Below are 17,920 nucleotides of genomic sequence, written 5' to 3'. Positions count from 1 at the left end.
GACTGGAAGATATTAATAACAACAGTGCAGTATTTTCTTTGGAATTCACACATTAAACAGTTTCCTTTCTTCCTTCCGTGCTGTACAGTGTCTGCATGAATGTGGTTTATTTAAAAAAAAAATCCAATCTCATTTGCTGAGTTGCAAAGCCAAACAATTTAACCTAAATCAAATGGCTGTCTGGAAGAAAGAACATATTTTCTTTCTTCCAATTTATTAGGATAAAGCTGCCAGATGCCAAATCTATATATACCTCAGAAATAAGTGGAAAATTTTACATGAGAATATTGTTTGGATAGGTGGCTTCTTTATATCCATATATACACGGATGGGCAGGTATGTATAAAATTATATATATATATCTATCTATCAGCTTTGCCTCAAAGTAGTTCTTTCCTATTAAAACATGAACAAAATTGATAGAAATCATAGGCAGCATTAAAAAAATGTCAATCTTCTCCATAGCGACAGATACTACTAATAAGGTTGTATCGTGAAAACAGGGATGAAAACCTACGAAACCAAGCAACATCCTCAGCAAAGCGCTGCAATGTTTCACCATTGCCTTAACTAAAAAGATAAACCTAAGCCATGCTTAGAAGTCATGCTTTCTGCTAAATTGTTTAAGATTTGTGAGCATTAATCATTTTGTACAAAGGGAGTGAGCGCAAACAGTTCTTAGTGCATTGAGCCTATATAATTAAACATGTTTCCATTAACACACACAGCCCCCGACAAAGTTTTTAAATGCAAAAAGATTTCCTTAGGGGTGGCTTTAACAGGTGATCTAGGAACGTGAGAGAAAAGGTAGAAGCTGCTGCACGCTGTGCTGGTGAGCTCATGCCAGAGCCTTGAGGAAAAGGTGGAGGGACAATGTTGAATCCCGGTACCTGGCTTTGACCTGCCTACTGGCCTCTTCCTCCCCCTCATCCTCAGTATTGGGCTCTGTGACTGGCTGTTCTTCTTCCTCCTCTTCATACTCTTCCTCCTCTCTGAGGTCAGACCAAGGAAAGAGGCATGCAGTGGGATGGAAAGAGAGAAGGTGGAAGAGAAAACGACGTGAGTCTCCAGAAAAAGAAATGCAATGAAGTTAGAAATGGAAGGAAAACACGGAGGGGGGGGAGTTATGGCCCCGCTTGTTAGACAAAAAGCCACCTAAAACTTCCCGCTAAATACGTGTTGGTGCAAGCGTAGCTACCAAGACAAAAATTTTATCCTCTCCCCTATTTACATTTTTCACTATTATTTTTGAAGACCCTGGAGACACCATTGTTTTTTCTTGAGCTTGGCTTTCCATTTGCTGCTGCCCTACCTGCAGAGGCATTAATGGAAAACATTCATGACAATACCAATGGTCGGCTCATTAGTCATTAAGCTCTGTCTGTTTGGCTTAAAGGACAGTACACGCTGTGCTGGCATGGGACAGCTGGCACTGGACATCACGCTTTCTAAATTAACACAAATAAAACATTCCTGTTAAGCAACTGATAGCTCAACTGGAAAACAGAACAGGGTGAACCATTAAGTTAGAAATAACAGAGAGACCAAATAGTTCAGGACTATTAGCAAATAGCAATATTTAAGTTATTGGATGCCAGTGCATGAAATATTTCAGTAAAGAGTCATTAGTATGGTCAAAGCAGGCTTCGGTTCAGCAGTAATTCTGGCAGAGGAGAATTGTAAGTCACGCATAAAGCCTCCATAACCTACAAACCACATAAGTAAAAAAGAAAACTGTATTAAACAAAACAAAAAAGGCTACATTGTCTGCCTCCTTTCCCTCCCATTTATGCTTTTTCCTCCCCAAACCAACAGACTCGTGCAAGATTTAGAAAATATTCTCTCTCTGGACTTCTTTTGCATTTGCAGTTGATCCAGTTCTCCACTTAACGATGTATACCATTAGGTTACGCTCCATGCAAAAAATAAAACATATAAACAGTAATAAAGTTTGTAAGACGCTCATAATCCTTGCATTTTCCTGAAAGCTGCTTTTCTTTTCTCTAATTCTGAAGGGATGCTCTGTGCATTTTTTTCCATTCAGAATTCGTTTCCATGTCATAAGAATAATGAATATTTACAATGTGAGATCACGAACTCATCGGGTGCGATGCAAAGGGTCAATCCAAAATTTGTTGCATTTGTATGGAGTTAGTTATAGAATAATCAGGAAAATGGCAGCACCTGGAACTTTTCCAATACTCTGGCAAACATCTACAAGGTAAACACTTACAACCATTCCTAAGGTATCATAGTGACATAACCATCTCAGTTGTCATCTCTCCATCTCCCTGTCCTCTTCACAAACATATACCTCCCCCACAAAGACACCTCTCGACTTCCACACATTTATACACTGGTATACCAAAAACCAGAAAAAAAGGAGTTGATCAGGGAGCATTTGTATCATTCATTCTCCTTACTAGCGAGCAGCTCAAGACTAGCTTTGCTATTATCTGCTGTGAAGGCAAACGTCTGCATCTGCCAGTCCTGCAGCAATCACTTTTGGGATATAACTCATGAAGCTCTGTGGAATCACGGTTCTCTGATAAGAGCACAACGCATCCTGTAATGCTGATAGCACGGTTATTGCTTATACGAACAAGAGCAGCCCAGTTATTACTGTGTTTTAAGCTCCCACCAGGTTTCCAGATTGATGACGACAAATTCCTCGTTCTCCTCAACTGTCTCAAAATGCCCCAAATCATAAGTGAAATACTTATCTGATATGGTGGATCTCATAAATTTGAAAGGGTTCTTTGAGAATTTATTCGTTCACACGACTGCATGGTAGTAAGGACAGGAGTTTATACAATACGGGTTGAACTAGGAACCACTGAGTTATAATTGCACTGAGCAGAAAGAGAAGCTGAAAAGAAAAAAGCATCGGGAACCAAGAGGGTTAGCTCACGTTTAAGGACCACTTCATAACTCAGGATCATCAGTGATCACACTAACACGTGCCAGGTGAGCAACACATCCTTGGTATTTTCCTTGAGATCCTGCCATCCTATTTTTACATCTTGTGTTTATAACCTTGAACCTACTTGATATCAAGTCTTTTATATACCAGCAGTGAAAGCTGTTCCCCTCCCCACCATTCAGAGTTTTGGTAATCACTATTTGTCAGATTAGGATATTTAATTGGTACCTAAAGGCCTGAATCTACTTTTACTGTACAGTCTATTTCCCTAGAGCCAGCTGAAGTTTGGAACTAAGCAGGGTCTTACTATTCTAATTTTAGGCACTCATTTTTGAAAACGCTGAGCTTCTGTGTAGGAAGTGTACAACTGTCAAGTGAACCATATATTAAATACTACAGGTGAGCAGTAATCAATTAAAATACAGTCCTCTGGGTTTCTTACTGCTGTGCGAAGTATTGTTCTAAACCATTATTAGGAAAAACTGATTCCCAACTAGCTCAATTATAAGTACGAAAACACCCTAAATTAAGCCCGTATATAATAGCCTTCATAAAATAAGGATATATGACAAGTCCCTCACAAAAATTTTATTGCACCTTACCCTGGAAGGACTAGCTGTCTGCAAAAAAATCCTGAAAACCAAGCAGCTTTTAGAATTACAACAGAAATGCCCATATACACTCAGGTTAACATTTGAAAAACAAACCAGGAAACGGAACTGCGATATCTCAATTTCCAGAGGCATCAATGACATATTTTCCATAAGCACTAGCATTTACTTAAAAACAAGATTAAAATAGAAATAGCTTTTCAGAATATATGTAAGATAGCTATGCTTAAAGGACTTTAGCTTTTTACATACATGCTTCTTTATAGTAAGCCGTGCAATATATCCACGTGCTGAAAGCTAAGTTATAAAACATGAAATTATTTTAATCTTTAAGTCAGTTACTGGACTGAAAACCATTATCACATAAAGACCAGTTTGGGACGTGTAAGGTTTTGGCTTCGGTCTATAGGTAGAGACACACTCCTGCCTACAACGAGAAACAGAACGTGGACCAGGAGGTGATATGATCTACATGGAGCCGAAGGGAACGTTTAGCCCCTGTCCTCCTTAATGACAGGTCATGAACTATTAATAATGTCACATGAAGGAAATACTTCTGTCTGCTGTGCTGTTTATCTGCAATTTCGTCTTAGGAAGCAAAAAGTCAAGAGCCCACTTCTCAGATGTTATGACTTGCTGTACTCTAAAGGAGCAGATCAAGAGTAACAGCCCCTTAATTTGTATATTATTTGAAAATATCACATTTCAAAAGAACTATGCATGGACAGCAACCCTGTGTGGCACACTTGCTTTTACAGTTTATAATCAGACATGAACACATCCCTAATGAGTACTGTTTCCAAGCTGAGTATTTTGTTGGAAGTTAATCTCTTACTGATTTTTGCATGTATTTCTGAACTGTGGATAATAACACAGTTTTAGACCCCTGCGCTATCCCCAGAAAGTGGATCAGATTCAGATCAGAGGAGAGGGGCAAGCTCACAGGCAGGAATCGTGTGCTCTTCTTTCAACCACAGCGATAGTGGCAGTTGTTTCTCAGTATTGTTAGAGAACAGATATTCTGTCCATGAAAACAGGTAGCACCTGTTAGCTAAATCTTTCCTAAAAGGTAGAAAAGGAAAATTTCCACTTGAATATTTATTAAAATGGGAAAACACCAACTGCAGACGGATGACGTTCTTGTAAAGCTAAGAGCATCACACAGTCGGGTGCTCAAACAGAACAGCAGACAGATTTGTGAATTCATCTGGACCCTTCAGGGTTATGTGTTCATTTTTGCGTGCAATGGAGAAGGGATGATGTGGGAAAGCTGACTTTCCCTCCCACGTACACAGGCAAATTTGGTGTCAATGCAATAGTAGAATTAAATTAAGAAATACGATTCACAGGCAGGTTTTTCAATTAAACTAGGTTGCAGAAGCCGGTGCGTTTTTCAGTAGCACAGAGGAACCTATCCTGTTCAACAAAACGCAAATATTTATCCTGCGGCAGGAAGGAAGGGCTTCAGCTAATGCTGAAGGATCAGATATATTCAGCTAACCTTAAGGCTACTGCTGGGTTACTTCAGTTCCATGATAACAGTACCAGATGAGAAGTATTTAAACAAAAGCTTTATAGCAGTGAAAATGAGTTTCAAAACAATCGCTGTGTTTATTTTCATCTTTAAAATGGATTACTGCTACACGCTAATACTCCCACCAAACAAACAAACAAGCAAAACCCCAAAACCTCACAAATCTTTGTGAAGTAGATCATCAGTCATGGCAACTAACAAGCATCTACTAGGGCATAGGTTTTGCTTAGTTGTTTCAACTAAAGTTTGACATTAAAGTATTTATAGCCCCTCAAAATATGTGCATGCTTAAAAAGACTATGAAAGTGCAGTTTACGGATAGAGAGCCACTAAGGCATCAAAGTGAAATCTAGGCAAAGGCTTTAGAACTAATGGATTAACCTTTCTACTTTTTAAAATAAATAATAAAAAAAAAAGAAATAAAAAGAGTGCCAATCAAACTTGTCCTGCTGATATTAAATAGCTACTCTAAGTTGCAGAGACACAAACACTAACAAACACATACTAATGAAAGAAAATAAAAATCAAGGGACTCATCTACAAGTTTAGCTGAAGGCAGGGGCAAAGTCCATAAGATGCTAGGCATCATACCTAACACACACCTAACCTAGTCACAGCTAGATGATTTTAAAACTAAGGCACCACTCTGAAGACAGCGACTCTCACTCCACGAGAACTCAAAGCACCAAAAAATGCTCTCTGTCTTACCGGTCCCTAGTGCTGAACAATGTGTACGAGGTTATGTAGTCTCTGTCCTCTCCAGGCTCCCCCCAAACTCTTCCTTTTGCAGAGTTTCAATGAAGGCAGCCTGAAGAAACTCAGGCTTTCTTTCTTCTAGCCTGTAGCCCAGAAACACAAGTTTCTCGCTCCCCCTCTCCAACCCCCCCCCCCCCCCAAAGATACAGCTAATAGAAAAATCAAAGGCTGTGCTGAAGGAAAAAAAAAAAAACCAAAGCCAGAAAATAAGCATGAGCACAGAAACACATTCTGCTCTGCTTGGTATCAAAGGAAATTTTTAAAGTGAAAGATATGCTATAAATCGTTTTAATTCGGGAAGAATTTGACCACCGATGTTTGAATATAGAACAATAGAAAAAAGGATAGTCTTGCTGTAATTAGGCTACCAACGTTTTGGTCTGTACATACAATGCACATAAAAGTTAATTCATGAGATAACAGCACATTAAAATATCTCCTTTTCGGTATATGATTCCAATTTGTTTAGGGCTCATTTAGCCTTTACTAAAGTCTTACTAAATATTTCCTTCTTAATTTTGCAGGTTATTAGACAAGGCCCTAAGTATACTTCTGAGCCTTTTGCGACCATCCACAGAATTATATAGAAATTCCCAAGAAACGTGAACACTGGACTTCAGTGAAAAAAGGGGCCTTGGAGTTACGAAGCAACCCAGAGAAGTCGACTGGGGAACTGTAAAGCTATTGGCCATTATTCCCACACTCTCTGAAAATCACCCGATGTGCCGTTAATTACTGATGACGAATCTTCTCTCTCCCTGTATTTTTGTAATTAAATCAAGCGCTTTTCAGTTTAGCTTCTTTAAATTACATTCATCTCAACTTTCATTGCCTTTCAGGGGAGCAGCTCCTGACTAGGACTACAGGCCACATTCAGTGAAGTAAGACCACCATTAGCCATTCCACAATATTATTCTAAATTAAATACTACAGTTGATCTCTCAATTTTTTCTTTCGAGGTTGTTTCTCCCCCTTCAAACGTCTGACCTGTTTTACCTCTCGCACAGCACTTTGAAAGCTGCTTCCCTCAACCCCTCACAGGTGAACAAACAGAAAATGAAAAATGTTCCATCAAGGAGAGATCTTTACAAGCCACAGTGGATGTAATTTTATTTTTGCTTGCAATCGCTTGCCGTTGTCCTCAATTTATGAGTGAAATTCCACTTTCATAGGTTAGAGAGCACAATTCATAGCCAAATTTCTAAGTCCTTGCAAAACAAACAAATGCTTTGGTATGCTTCTGCTGCTTCTTTCCTTCTACTATCCTAGCCACCAAAACAGATTCAACTATCCTTTTACGTGAAAGGTGAAAGTGGTAATAATTTAATTGCATCATTTATTACTCTGTATAAAGATATGGCAATATACTTTCCTCCTCCATTAAAAACAAGACTAAAGAAACCACCCATTAACCCCCCTGCCCATTTCCATTCCACTGCTATGTGTGATAGACCACTGCAGCTGGTGCAATTATGTGAAGATGAAAATACATGAAATGCTATGGATAACAACTTACTTGCAAAGCCTCAAAATTTGGCCTTCTGCACAGAAGGGAAACTAAGATGCATAATTACAAAGGTCAAAGGGAAAATTATTTAGGGTATTTCTGCCCTAAATAAAGAAAACTGTTCAGAAAAAAAGTTGAGGAAATGACAAGTAATGTGAAGTACATGTATTCACTATGTCTTCATATTACGCTGTTCTTTATCTTTAGGTTACTGTTATTTTCCTATCCCTAAAATATGATCACAACAACTTTTCACACCTAAATAATACCTAGGTAATGCCTCCACACTTGCTGCACTGCTGCAGTTGGTTTATATAGGACACATCAAAGCAGAGCGAGACAGCAGAGTCTTGCTTAAGATACTGGCAAGGCTTTGCAAAGACTTCAAGAGTCCCAACTCCTGATCATCGAACAGCACTGCTGTTTTTACATCTGTACGAGCAGAGAGGTAAAGAAACAGAATCATGATGCACAGAGACTTCAGGAGCAATAAATACTGAAACATATACAGAACGAGAGAAGAAACGGTGTTTTCAGAGCTTGGAACTGCATATTGGTTGACACTTGAAGGTCACTGTTATTGCCCCTTACTTCAAAGGGAGGGATCGGGAAATGGCATCCTGCCAAACTGCTGTCTTTTTTTCCTCCCATCGCATCCTATGTGTAAAAAAACTTTCCTGGCCTCAGAGGATCATGTTTACAAATACTGGGAACACACTGTGGAGGTGAACTCTCTAAGACACTACCACGGACCTCCGGAGAAATGTGTTCACCTCCTGGTTTGGCCTTACATTTCCTCAGGTAGTTCACTAAAGCTAAATACACAGTGGAAAAAAAAAAGGAAAAAAAATTAGGCTAAGTCACACTGTGCTTTCATTTGCCATGCAGTTATAACCTCATTTAAGTTTCAGTGCTTTCTTCATTCCTCTTGAAATTCGAACAGGGAAAATCTACCATTGCCTTTACAGCAAAGTACAGTGCTGTCAATGGGACTCTGCATGTATACCAAGCATAAAACATTTCCTTTCCGCAAGACCCACAATCAGCAAACAGTACCCCTACTACAAAACCTGACATTTCTACAGAGATATTTTAATTCAGCTAAAAAGTGCTGGTATCAACCTGAGACAGTAACAGGACCTGTACTTGAGATACTCATCAAGCTGTAACTTTTAGATTTCTTTCTTATTATTACTCATGCATTAGTGGGTCGATCCCTGCCTATACATCAATGGAGTCTTTTGTTGATGGTATGGCTTTGCAAGAAAATTTTTCTTAACCCATCTCATGTCTCTTCCTCTATTGCATTCCTTACAGGAGCTTCCAAGATATTCTTAGAAAGAGTAAGATCACAAATTTCACATTTTTATTCTCTCTCCTTTCAAATCTGCTTGACTTCATGCTTCACATAACCCTACCTGCACAAGAGAAAGAAATGTGTCCTCCCTGCCCCAAACCTAAAATAGCAGATCAGATTTTGTATATTACTGTTGTCAAAGACTAATAAAGGTCTGATGCTATGAACAGATGCTACCTTACCAAGCCTTTTAATTTCGTAGATAAATCTTTCCAAAACCACTGCTTTTACATCCCATTTCCATTTTCGCCCATGCCAACTAAACCGTAAAAAAAGTTACTATCTTCCCCATAACTGATCATATGCCATTCTATTTCAAAGCCCCCGCAAATGCTAGGTAGCTCAGCTCATACATATATGTATTAAAGAGATCCTTAGCATACCCACAGAGAGGTGACTGCGTGTTTATCCTGGAGATGTTTTCTTTGTCTAGATTCATGCCTCAGTGTTTTAAATATCCAAAACCAGGAACCAGAGAAAAACAGCTAGGAAAACAATACATTTGTTTCGTTCTATTGCAGCAATAAAAATAAATTAATTCCTTTTCTCTTCTGGGCCTTTAATAATCCACACCACAGCCTGAGTCCTGCATTAAATGCTGATGTTGAGTCTCCTCACCTTGCTGTTTCATACCTGTCATACCACTCATTGTATTTGTCACAGACAGCAACTCTAACAGATGTGGAATGTACCCACCCTAAATAAAATAATATAAACGCCACCCACCACTGTAACCAGCACTTTGATTTACAGCCATAAGTATTTACATTGTCAAAACATTTCACATAGTGTAGTGGAAAGTCACCAGAACTTGAAACATCATGACAAAAACTAGAATTTTGCCATAGTAAATGCTAGAGAAAAATCAAAGATTAGTTATGGTTTAGGATGTCTGAAAACATGGAAAAACATAATAAAAAAAAAAAAAAGAAGTCTCAGCTGTATTTTGGACAAACCATCCCTGCAGGCCTGGCTCTACATGAAGCAATTTGAATAATCAGTTAATGGGGCATAATAGCCAAACTAAGGTCTGTGCTGTTGGTTAGAAACTCGACAGGAATCCAAAATGAAGCAGAAAAAATGCTTAGCATCAGAGGTTCAGCTGTGTTCATTGTTTTCTGGTAAAACCAAAATAGCGTCACGATCTTTTCCTGCATCTTGGCAATCCTCAAGCACCAGAAACATGTATTTTCTAACAAACAGATCCTTATGACTTCTTAGCACAGCTTTCCTTTATTCAGACTACAATTTTCCCATTTTTTTCTAGGACTGTAAAGGGTGTGAAAGCCCTTGAGCCCAATGTGCACCGTGCAATGGTGCTGTGTCCAGCTAGCCCAGCAATTTGCAGGAAACTTTGGAATTCCCTGTGCTACTCTTTGCTCAGAGGAAGAGTCATAACAGCCTTCTAGGAAGGACCCTAACAAAAGCACTGTTTATAGGTACATAATTCCCTGTTTGTTCCTCTGCTGTTCTTTCCTCATCAGCACGGCTCTCCCGAAGGCCAAGTTTCTTCAGATTGAAAAATCTAGAAGCCTCAGGTGAACCTGAACAGTTGGTGTTACTCGTACGTTTTTAGCCCCACAGTCTAAAAAAAGACAGCTTCGGTCACCGATTCAGGATGCAGCCTCTGCTCTGATGGGTTTTTAAGATGGCAGTCAGCTCTTCTGCCTGTTGTGTTTCAAACACAGGAATACTGACAAGAAAGTCCTAACTATGCCTGGTTATCTCTAGATGAACGTGTATAGTGTTATATGATCAATCTTAGTTATTCTTTGGCCATTTTTGATCATATAAAAGAAATCAAAGTGAAGAAGAAGAAGAAGAAGAAAGCAGAGAGTCTAGCGAAGTGAGGCAAATACCTAATCCTAGCCATTCCTAACTTTATAAACCTCAGCCTTTGTAACTAATTTCGCAACGCTTTGACAGAGCCGTTCACTCAAATGCTGGTAAGAGGTGTCACCGTACATCGCACAGAAGCTCCCTTGAGTATGTTTGCTAAGTCTGGCTGACACAGCTCTGATGGGACACCCAGGGAGCGAGACAGGGACGGTCGCTGTGCAGTACTGAAGAAAGGGAAATGCACAGCAAAATGTGAAACACATTGATTTGAAAAACTGGGAGAAGTACTTGTTTCTGGTTGGTATGTATAGGGCTCCTGCGGAGCACCTGTTCAGTGCTCAAGAATGCACTGAGAATTTCTGAACTACCTGACTTCTAGTCCCTCGAAGCCAGACACGACGAGACTGAAAGACAGACAGACAGCAATTTGGTTTTTAACGATTATATAGCCAGAAATCACTGCATGCAATAACGACATCAATCTAGTGCAAGTTCCAGGCCAGTCCTTACATTTTTCCCTGACTCTATCCATTGTGTGGTTGGAAAAAGCTAGCTTTACTTTAAAATAAAAAAAAAAAAAAAAAAAAAAAAAGAACATGGAAGAATTTTTTAAAAAGTCTACCACTTAAGAAACAGTATGCTAGACCACAGATTGAGAGCACTCAATTTGGACCAGGGCAGAAAACCTTAGGAGGTGCCCTCAGCGAAGCATTTAAAATGTCATGTTAACAGGACTGAAGTTCCCCCCAGGCTTTTTGGTGCTCTATGCCATCATAGTGAAAGAAAGAAGTTTTCAGCAAAGCAAACCTGCTGGTGGTCAGGACTGGCATTTTAATGTACACTGCAGCAGCTACATACCCTTAAACCAACCCTCAGCCTTTCCTAGTTAGTAGTCGTTATCAACTTCTTTATTTATTTATTTAGTAACAGGCACATTAGGCTGGGTTTCACTCTCCATGAAAACTATTTTAACACAAAGCAGATTTGGGTCTTTATTTGTTTTGAACCACAAGCAAAAAAGCAATACATTTAGTTTGGAAGAAGATTGCCAAATGGATGAAAAAGGCCTGCAAGTTTTCCTTTTGGTTGCCCTTAGCATTTACGGTCAACTTTTCCCAGCTCAAAACCCAAAGTCTGCTCTCAATTAGCCTGGTGTAAATCAGAGCAACTCCATTGACTTCAGACAGCTTTTCTGGATATAGAGCATTGTGAGACAGAACAGAATTTGGCCAATATTGTCTTTTTTTGTTTTACCGGCACCATGGATTTTTCTCTTTTTGGAAGACTTATCGGTTGACACAAAGCAGATGACTGTGGACAACCTGTTTGATGTGGTAAACAAAAGCAAAGTAACTGCCAAACCAGCTGACAGAGTTAGAAAGAAAAGAAACATGAACACTGTGGGAAGGAGAAGGCTGAGGAAGAACTTGAACCTTCTACTGATTTTGGTAGTGAAGTCCAAAAATAACCAAGAATATTGCCCAAAATAAAATTTAGTACAGTGTAAGAGTTTGACTTTAATCTCTAACCATGTCCGTCAGAAGCAATTCCACTGAACTTGGTGGTGCTAATCCACTGTAAAACCATGGTCAACTGCAACCACACACAAAGTTTAGATACCAGCAGGAGCAACACAATAAGATTATCATTGATATTGTTACATGTTTCCTGTTGGTAAAGAAAATGTAGTGAAGGAATAAAGAGACTGAAACCCATTTTGCAGACTATTTTTCAGAAAATACAGCACTGCAAAAAATTATTGCGAACTTTTTTCCTTCCTTGAGAGGGACTAGGATTATGAACCAAAAGAAGGTCATTAGCAGAAGACAGATCTTTCCTGGATGAACAAGAGTTACTTTGAGTTTAGAGAGGTAATAAGCAATTTTTATCCATTTGTACAGATTCCTCTCTACAACATTAACAATGGAAGCAGAAGGGACACAACAAGCATTTCTTCTGACAAACACAGGTGATGCCTGCAACATATTTTAACATACGGTTTTAAAATTTCATTACAAATTCCAGCAAGACCTAAACTTATGATGGCCTATTAAAATCCTTCAAACCAATAAGTATGTTGCATCAGAGGCCATGTGCTCAAATTTGAAAACTTGATTCCAGTAGGAACAATGCAGAGAGAAAAACCTCTTTCCATTTAAGGTTAATTCAAACTTTATAAATGTGTAAAAACTTTGTACGAGCCATTCACTCTTCTTCTGTTTAAATCTTAATGAATAGAAGCCATAAAGCTTTTGCTTCATTTTTTTGTCCCAGTTTAGCTATCAGGTGTAGAGATCCTGTTGCATTCATCTGGACTATTTCACCGAAAGTTGAGAGACTCACTGGGTTATGATAAAGCAGGAGGGCTGGTTTTCCTCTTCCTACCACAACTACAGATTTGGGCAGACGATGAGACTAAAAATGTGAAGGACAGAATCTGCTTTTCTGAAATGCTTGTTTACCAGAAACCTAGTGGGATCTATAGGAGAGCCAACAGTTGACTAGCTTCTTGTTATGGCAACTTTAAAAATTCCACTGGGCATAGAACTTGCATCTTTGGGTACCAGAACGTATTCTGTGGTCTGTAATGTCCAATAGGAAAAAACCCAACTTGCTAGCTACCAGTAATACTCCCTGTCTTTACCTGCTAAGAGGGTAGGAGAAGGGGGGAGGGGGGAATTTTATTTAACTAATAAGCAAAGTAAAGATTCGTGTAACATACATTCATAACTGAATGCCTCTTTCCTTACAGAGGCAGGTGAGCAAGTTAGATATTCCAAATGGAGTTGAAAGGAATTTAATTATTTTCCTAGAGAAGATTCCAAGGATAACTGCAACATGAAATTAAATTTGACTGCTTAAATGAAGACTTCTTTCCTGGTTTTAAACTTAAATTATGCTCTAAATTATGTCACTGTCAATGAGGGTGTGGAGCAGAACTGGGTAGTTTTTTTCAAAATAGTAGGATAATTATTGAAATTATGCTATGCTGGTGAAAAAATATTTCAAAGAACTTACGAAACTCATCTGCCATGTTTCTACTCCCCCAATACTAAAAATCAGCTCAAACACAAATTCATTAGGAGTTACTGAAGAATGCAAAATAAAGCTAGTAAGCAAACATTAATAGTGAGAAAACATATTGGTAGAAGTTGTTGTCCTGCATGACTTGTATTTGTTTAATTACAGTTAGAGAATCAACAGTTTCTGTAGAATTGAAGCATCTCTTCATTTCCAACCCAAATTCATCAGTTAAAAAAAAAAAAAAAAAAAATCAATATCTGCTCCACATCCACAGATACAGATTCCCAGTCACATTTGTAAGTCATGAAGCAGGGCCCAAGATCATGCACGAGGCATCCCATGCAGAGCGGCTGAAGCCCCCAGCTGTACTCACACTGAAGATGCTTTAAACTCAGCCTCAAACGCACTGTCATCCTTGTCATCAGCCTGCAAGACTATGGGGCTCTCAGCTGCCAGCCCACTAAAGACCCGGCCAGTAGAAGGTGAAAGAAAACAAGCATGAATGTGTTGCCAAATGCAAGAAGGAAAGAAACAAGAAAAAAAAAAAAGCCATTATGAGGTATACGACATGCAACTACTGTTTAAATTATCTGGAGTCTTCTATTTTCATATTGCCTGAAGCCATTAAACTTTATTCTACTCAGTTTGCTTTGCAAGAAGGGCTGCTTTACACGTAATGCAGGATTTTAAGGCTCTAAGTTCACATCCAGTGCTACCCAACAGAAACCTCCAAAGAACTTCCCGAATGTTATAATCAACACGAGATACGCTCTTCGTGGAGCACGCTTCGGTTTTGCAAATTGCACCTTCAGCCACTGGATGACAGTGTCCAGCTTTAGCTATCTGCAGTGTATGATCTTCACCTGAGCTAGTCAGCCAGATTCCCTTTATAGTCAACAAAGAGAAACAGCCAGTTTCAGAGCATGATTCAGCTTCGTTGAAATTTCAGGCATGTAGAATACGTTAGATAACTGAAGGCCTACCAGTGCTTGCTGCACTCCACTGACATCAAAGGGAGGCGAGCTGATCAGACATTTAACTTAGACAAAATTAATTTCAGCCTTCTTACGCAGTAGTCAAACATGCTGAGGATCTGCAGCTCTCTTTTTTCCTAAGCATGCATAGCCCAAGCCAACCGTTACGGGACTGGGAATGACGGTAGCTTCAACTGACTCCAGTGTTGCAGACTGCTGCTTAACTAGTCATTACTGTCTCTCTTTCACTAATTATAAAACATTAGATATATTCACTACTATAGCATAGCCTCCAAGGAAAATATTTATGCTGGAAAGCTGATTGCAAAAAGGAAAAAAAAAAAAGAATGAACTGTAACATATACAGGACAAATAGCTCTGCATTACTGTGCCTATGCCCTTGTTACAATCTTCTGTTATGTGGGTATATCGAATATAAAATCTGTCAATGGATGAAATTACCCTTGGTTAGTTCTCATATCAAATGCTCTACCTCATGTGGTTTGGGTCCATTTGCTTAGGGTATGACGGTGCCAAAGAACTTGGCTATGTAGATAAGTCAACTACAAATCCATTTCTTTTCATTGTTGGTGGTTTTTTTGTTTTAACTCTAAATATGCTTTTTTTTTCTTTTTTAATTCAACGGAAAGAGGGAAATAAAGAAAATAAAAGTCTGTCGGATTAATAAAGTGCAATGAACGTAATGGAAACTAATAGGGGAAAAGAAAGGAGTATTCCCCAGCTCACGCGCTTACCTCTCACTGAGATCTTCAACGCGCTGTCCGTGGCCTAGCACGAAGCTAGGATTCGACTGGCTGCAGGGACTCGCAGGGGCCGATAAAGTGCTTTTGACGTTCTGTACCGAGTGCCTGCGGCTCCGTCGGCGTTCTAACCCCCTTCGCTCACTAGTGCCAAGGCTGGCCCTTCGCCGGTCCTTGCGCCCGCTGGGAGGGGGGTCGGCACTCTCATCTCCATCCTCATGTCTCAGCGTCATCTGAGAAAGAAAGGAAGAAAGGCGAGGCGTCAGACACGGTGCCTTTAGGTACCACAGCTCTTCACACCTAGGCTTTAAAACTTAACTGATCTCAACATCATTAAATCCTATTAGCGTCAGCATTTCTATAGCTATCCCTGTAAGTTGCTGACTATCCATTAGCGCAGTGTAGCAGTTCTAATAATGGAATTACATACTGACGTCTTGTATAGAACACTACAGGACCTGTAGCAACACATTTATCTCTCTCCTAGTTTGTTTGGGTTTTTTTTATGTAGGACTTAATTTTCAAGGAAGCTGAGCAGTGTTGGACACCTAGCTCTCTTTGTTTCCTTCCAAAATACTTAGGTGAAGCCTTGGCTCTAGTGAAATCAACAGAAAAAACTCTCATGCATTGAATGACTGAACTTTTCCTCATGTTCAGACATGACATTTGTAATGATCGAGTGGAAGTTACTGTCTACTACTTTAGAAAGTATTTTAGAATAGCACCATCATTTCTTCCCAGCCAAGGAAGAGATCAGCAGATATGTATGTAACTACATTCCTCTTAAAAATCTCCATTTTGATAGATCTCCCTGCAAAGTAAACAAAAGAAAAAAACCTAACAAACAAAACTATTTCTGTGAACTGGTACCACAATGGATTAAAAGAAAAAACACAGACTACACATCTCCTCTAAGCCTCCCAATTTTTAGGTTAGCAGGATTACTTTCATGTATGCTTTTCAGTGGAAAATTCAGTATTTCCTGCCAGTTCAGAAGCACTGTCAATACAGGGGAACATATGTATAATATCAGAAAAGGATGATGCTGAGAGTAGCATGGCCACAATGACATTTGACAGAAACTTCTGACACAGGATGGGAGCTCATCAGCTGAAAATAGTAGAGGAGTAAAATACAGGCGCAACACCTGGTATCTTGAACTACAGCACGCAGCTGAGATGCCAATGTGACGTACCTCTAACAGAAACAAAGCAAGTGCTACCTTAGGGGACGTGAGGAGAGATATTGCTGGCAGAAACAACAAAGTTACTGGTGGATCTCATCTGAAATGCAGCATAACATTTAAGTAATCTTTATATGAGAAAGATCCATTCAGATAGGCAGGGGTACAGAAGAGCGCGATATGGGTGATCAGAAGAACGCCTATCTTCCTGTTTCTATCAGTCTTGTTATTCTGATAATTCTTACCAGAAGTGACTTTAACAAAACAAAGGCAGGGGGAAGTGTGGTATCTCTGCTTAGGGTGTAAAATCTATTTCAGTGGAGAAGAAAAGATTTTTCAGATAAAGAACAACATTGGCAGAAAAAAGAAAGAACATGCATAGTCTAACCAGGGCTTGTGAGTTTTTCCAGTACATAAACTGGGGGGAGTTGGCTGGGGTGGGGTGCATCACTGCTCAGGGACTAACTGGGCATCAGTGAGCAATTGCATTGTGCATCACTTGTTTTGTATATTCCAATTCTTTTATTGTTATTATTATTGTAACTTTATTATTATTATCATTATTATTATTTTCTTCCTTTCTGTCCTATTAAACTGTCTTTATCTCAACCCACAAGTTTTACTTTTTGTCTGATTCTCTCCCCCATCCCACTGCGGGGGGTGAGGAGGGAAGGAGCAGCTGCGTGGTAGTTAGTTGCCGTCTGGGGTTAAACCACAACAGCATGTCTAAATTTAGTCTGGTCATCAAGAGAAAGCTGGTACCCGACTAAGCCAACTGCTAATTTTGCAATCAAGTCTTTCAGTAGGCACAGCATGCGCAAAAAAACCTGCTTTTAAGATTAATGTTCATGTTTTAAAAGAGATTTTACGAGCTGATGCCTCTGACAGTAGAAAAAGAAAGAAGAACATGGAGCCCTCTCATTCTCATTCTCATTCTCATGTTCTTATTTTGGCCAGGCTCTTCCTGCAAACTGCTGTATATAAAACTTAACTCTGCTAAAGCTAGTGAAGTGACATGGGTGTAGAGTTGAGGAAGAAAATGGAGAATCAAATCTACCAAATCCTTCGCTGGACTTAGAGTGAGATAAAGTCATTTCATTTCATCACATCAGAACACGAATTCACATCTACATTACATTAACTTCAGCCTAAGCCTCCCCACTCCAACACTTCCCAAAGTCTGAAAAGAGGCTAATAATTAAGAAACTGGATATCGTACCCTTACATATAAATACTTCAGAAGTAGTTATTTTATACTTAGGTGGTGAATGTGGAGTCACTCATTACTTCATTGCTGCAAACTGTATAGGATCTGGTCCAGTGTAAACTCGTAAACAAGGACTTGCTGGGTATTCAGCTGCAGAACAAGTGGTATTTGTGAACCTGAGCTCAGCTGAACCTTTTTCATGAGCTGAATACTTTTGCATATGGAAAGAACTTCTACTTACTTC

At 39.3% G+C, this 17,920-nt stretch overlaps 1 protein-coding gene across 11 annotated transcripts in view; it reads right to left on the bottom strand.

The window, feature by feature from the left end:
* Positions 1 to 17,920, bottom strand: part of FHOD3 (formin homology 2 domain containing 3) — a 391,220-nt gene that overhangs the window by 102,801 nt on the left and 270,499 nt on the right. For 5 of the 11 annotated variants that reach the window (XM_052787655.1, XM_052787656.1, XM_052787653.1 and 2 more), the window contains exon 10: positions 15,281 to 15,519. In XM_052787655.1, the coding sequence (XP_052643615.1) occupies positions 15,281 to 15,519 (239 nt within the window). Of the gene's footprint in view, positions 1 to 890; positions 993 to 13,924; positions 14,012 to 15,280; positions 15,520 to 17,920 lie in introns of all 11 variants that reach the window. The other 6 variants (XM_052787660.1, XM_052787659.1, XM_052787650.1 and 3 more) reach the window with 2 other exon arrangements.

Source organism: Harpia harpyja, chromosome 5 (genome assembly GCF_026419915.1).
Source record: "Harpia harpyja isolate bHarHar1 chromosome 5, bHarHar1 primary haplotype, whole genome shotgun sequence".
Taxonomy (NCBI): Eukaryota; Metazoa; Chordata; class Aves; order Accipitriformes; family Accipitridae; genus Harpia; species Harpia harpyja.
The sequence above is the reverse complement of the archived record's forward strand: the minus strand, read 5'-3'. Positions and strand labels throughout refer to the sequence as shown.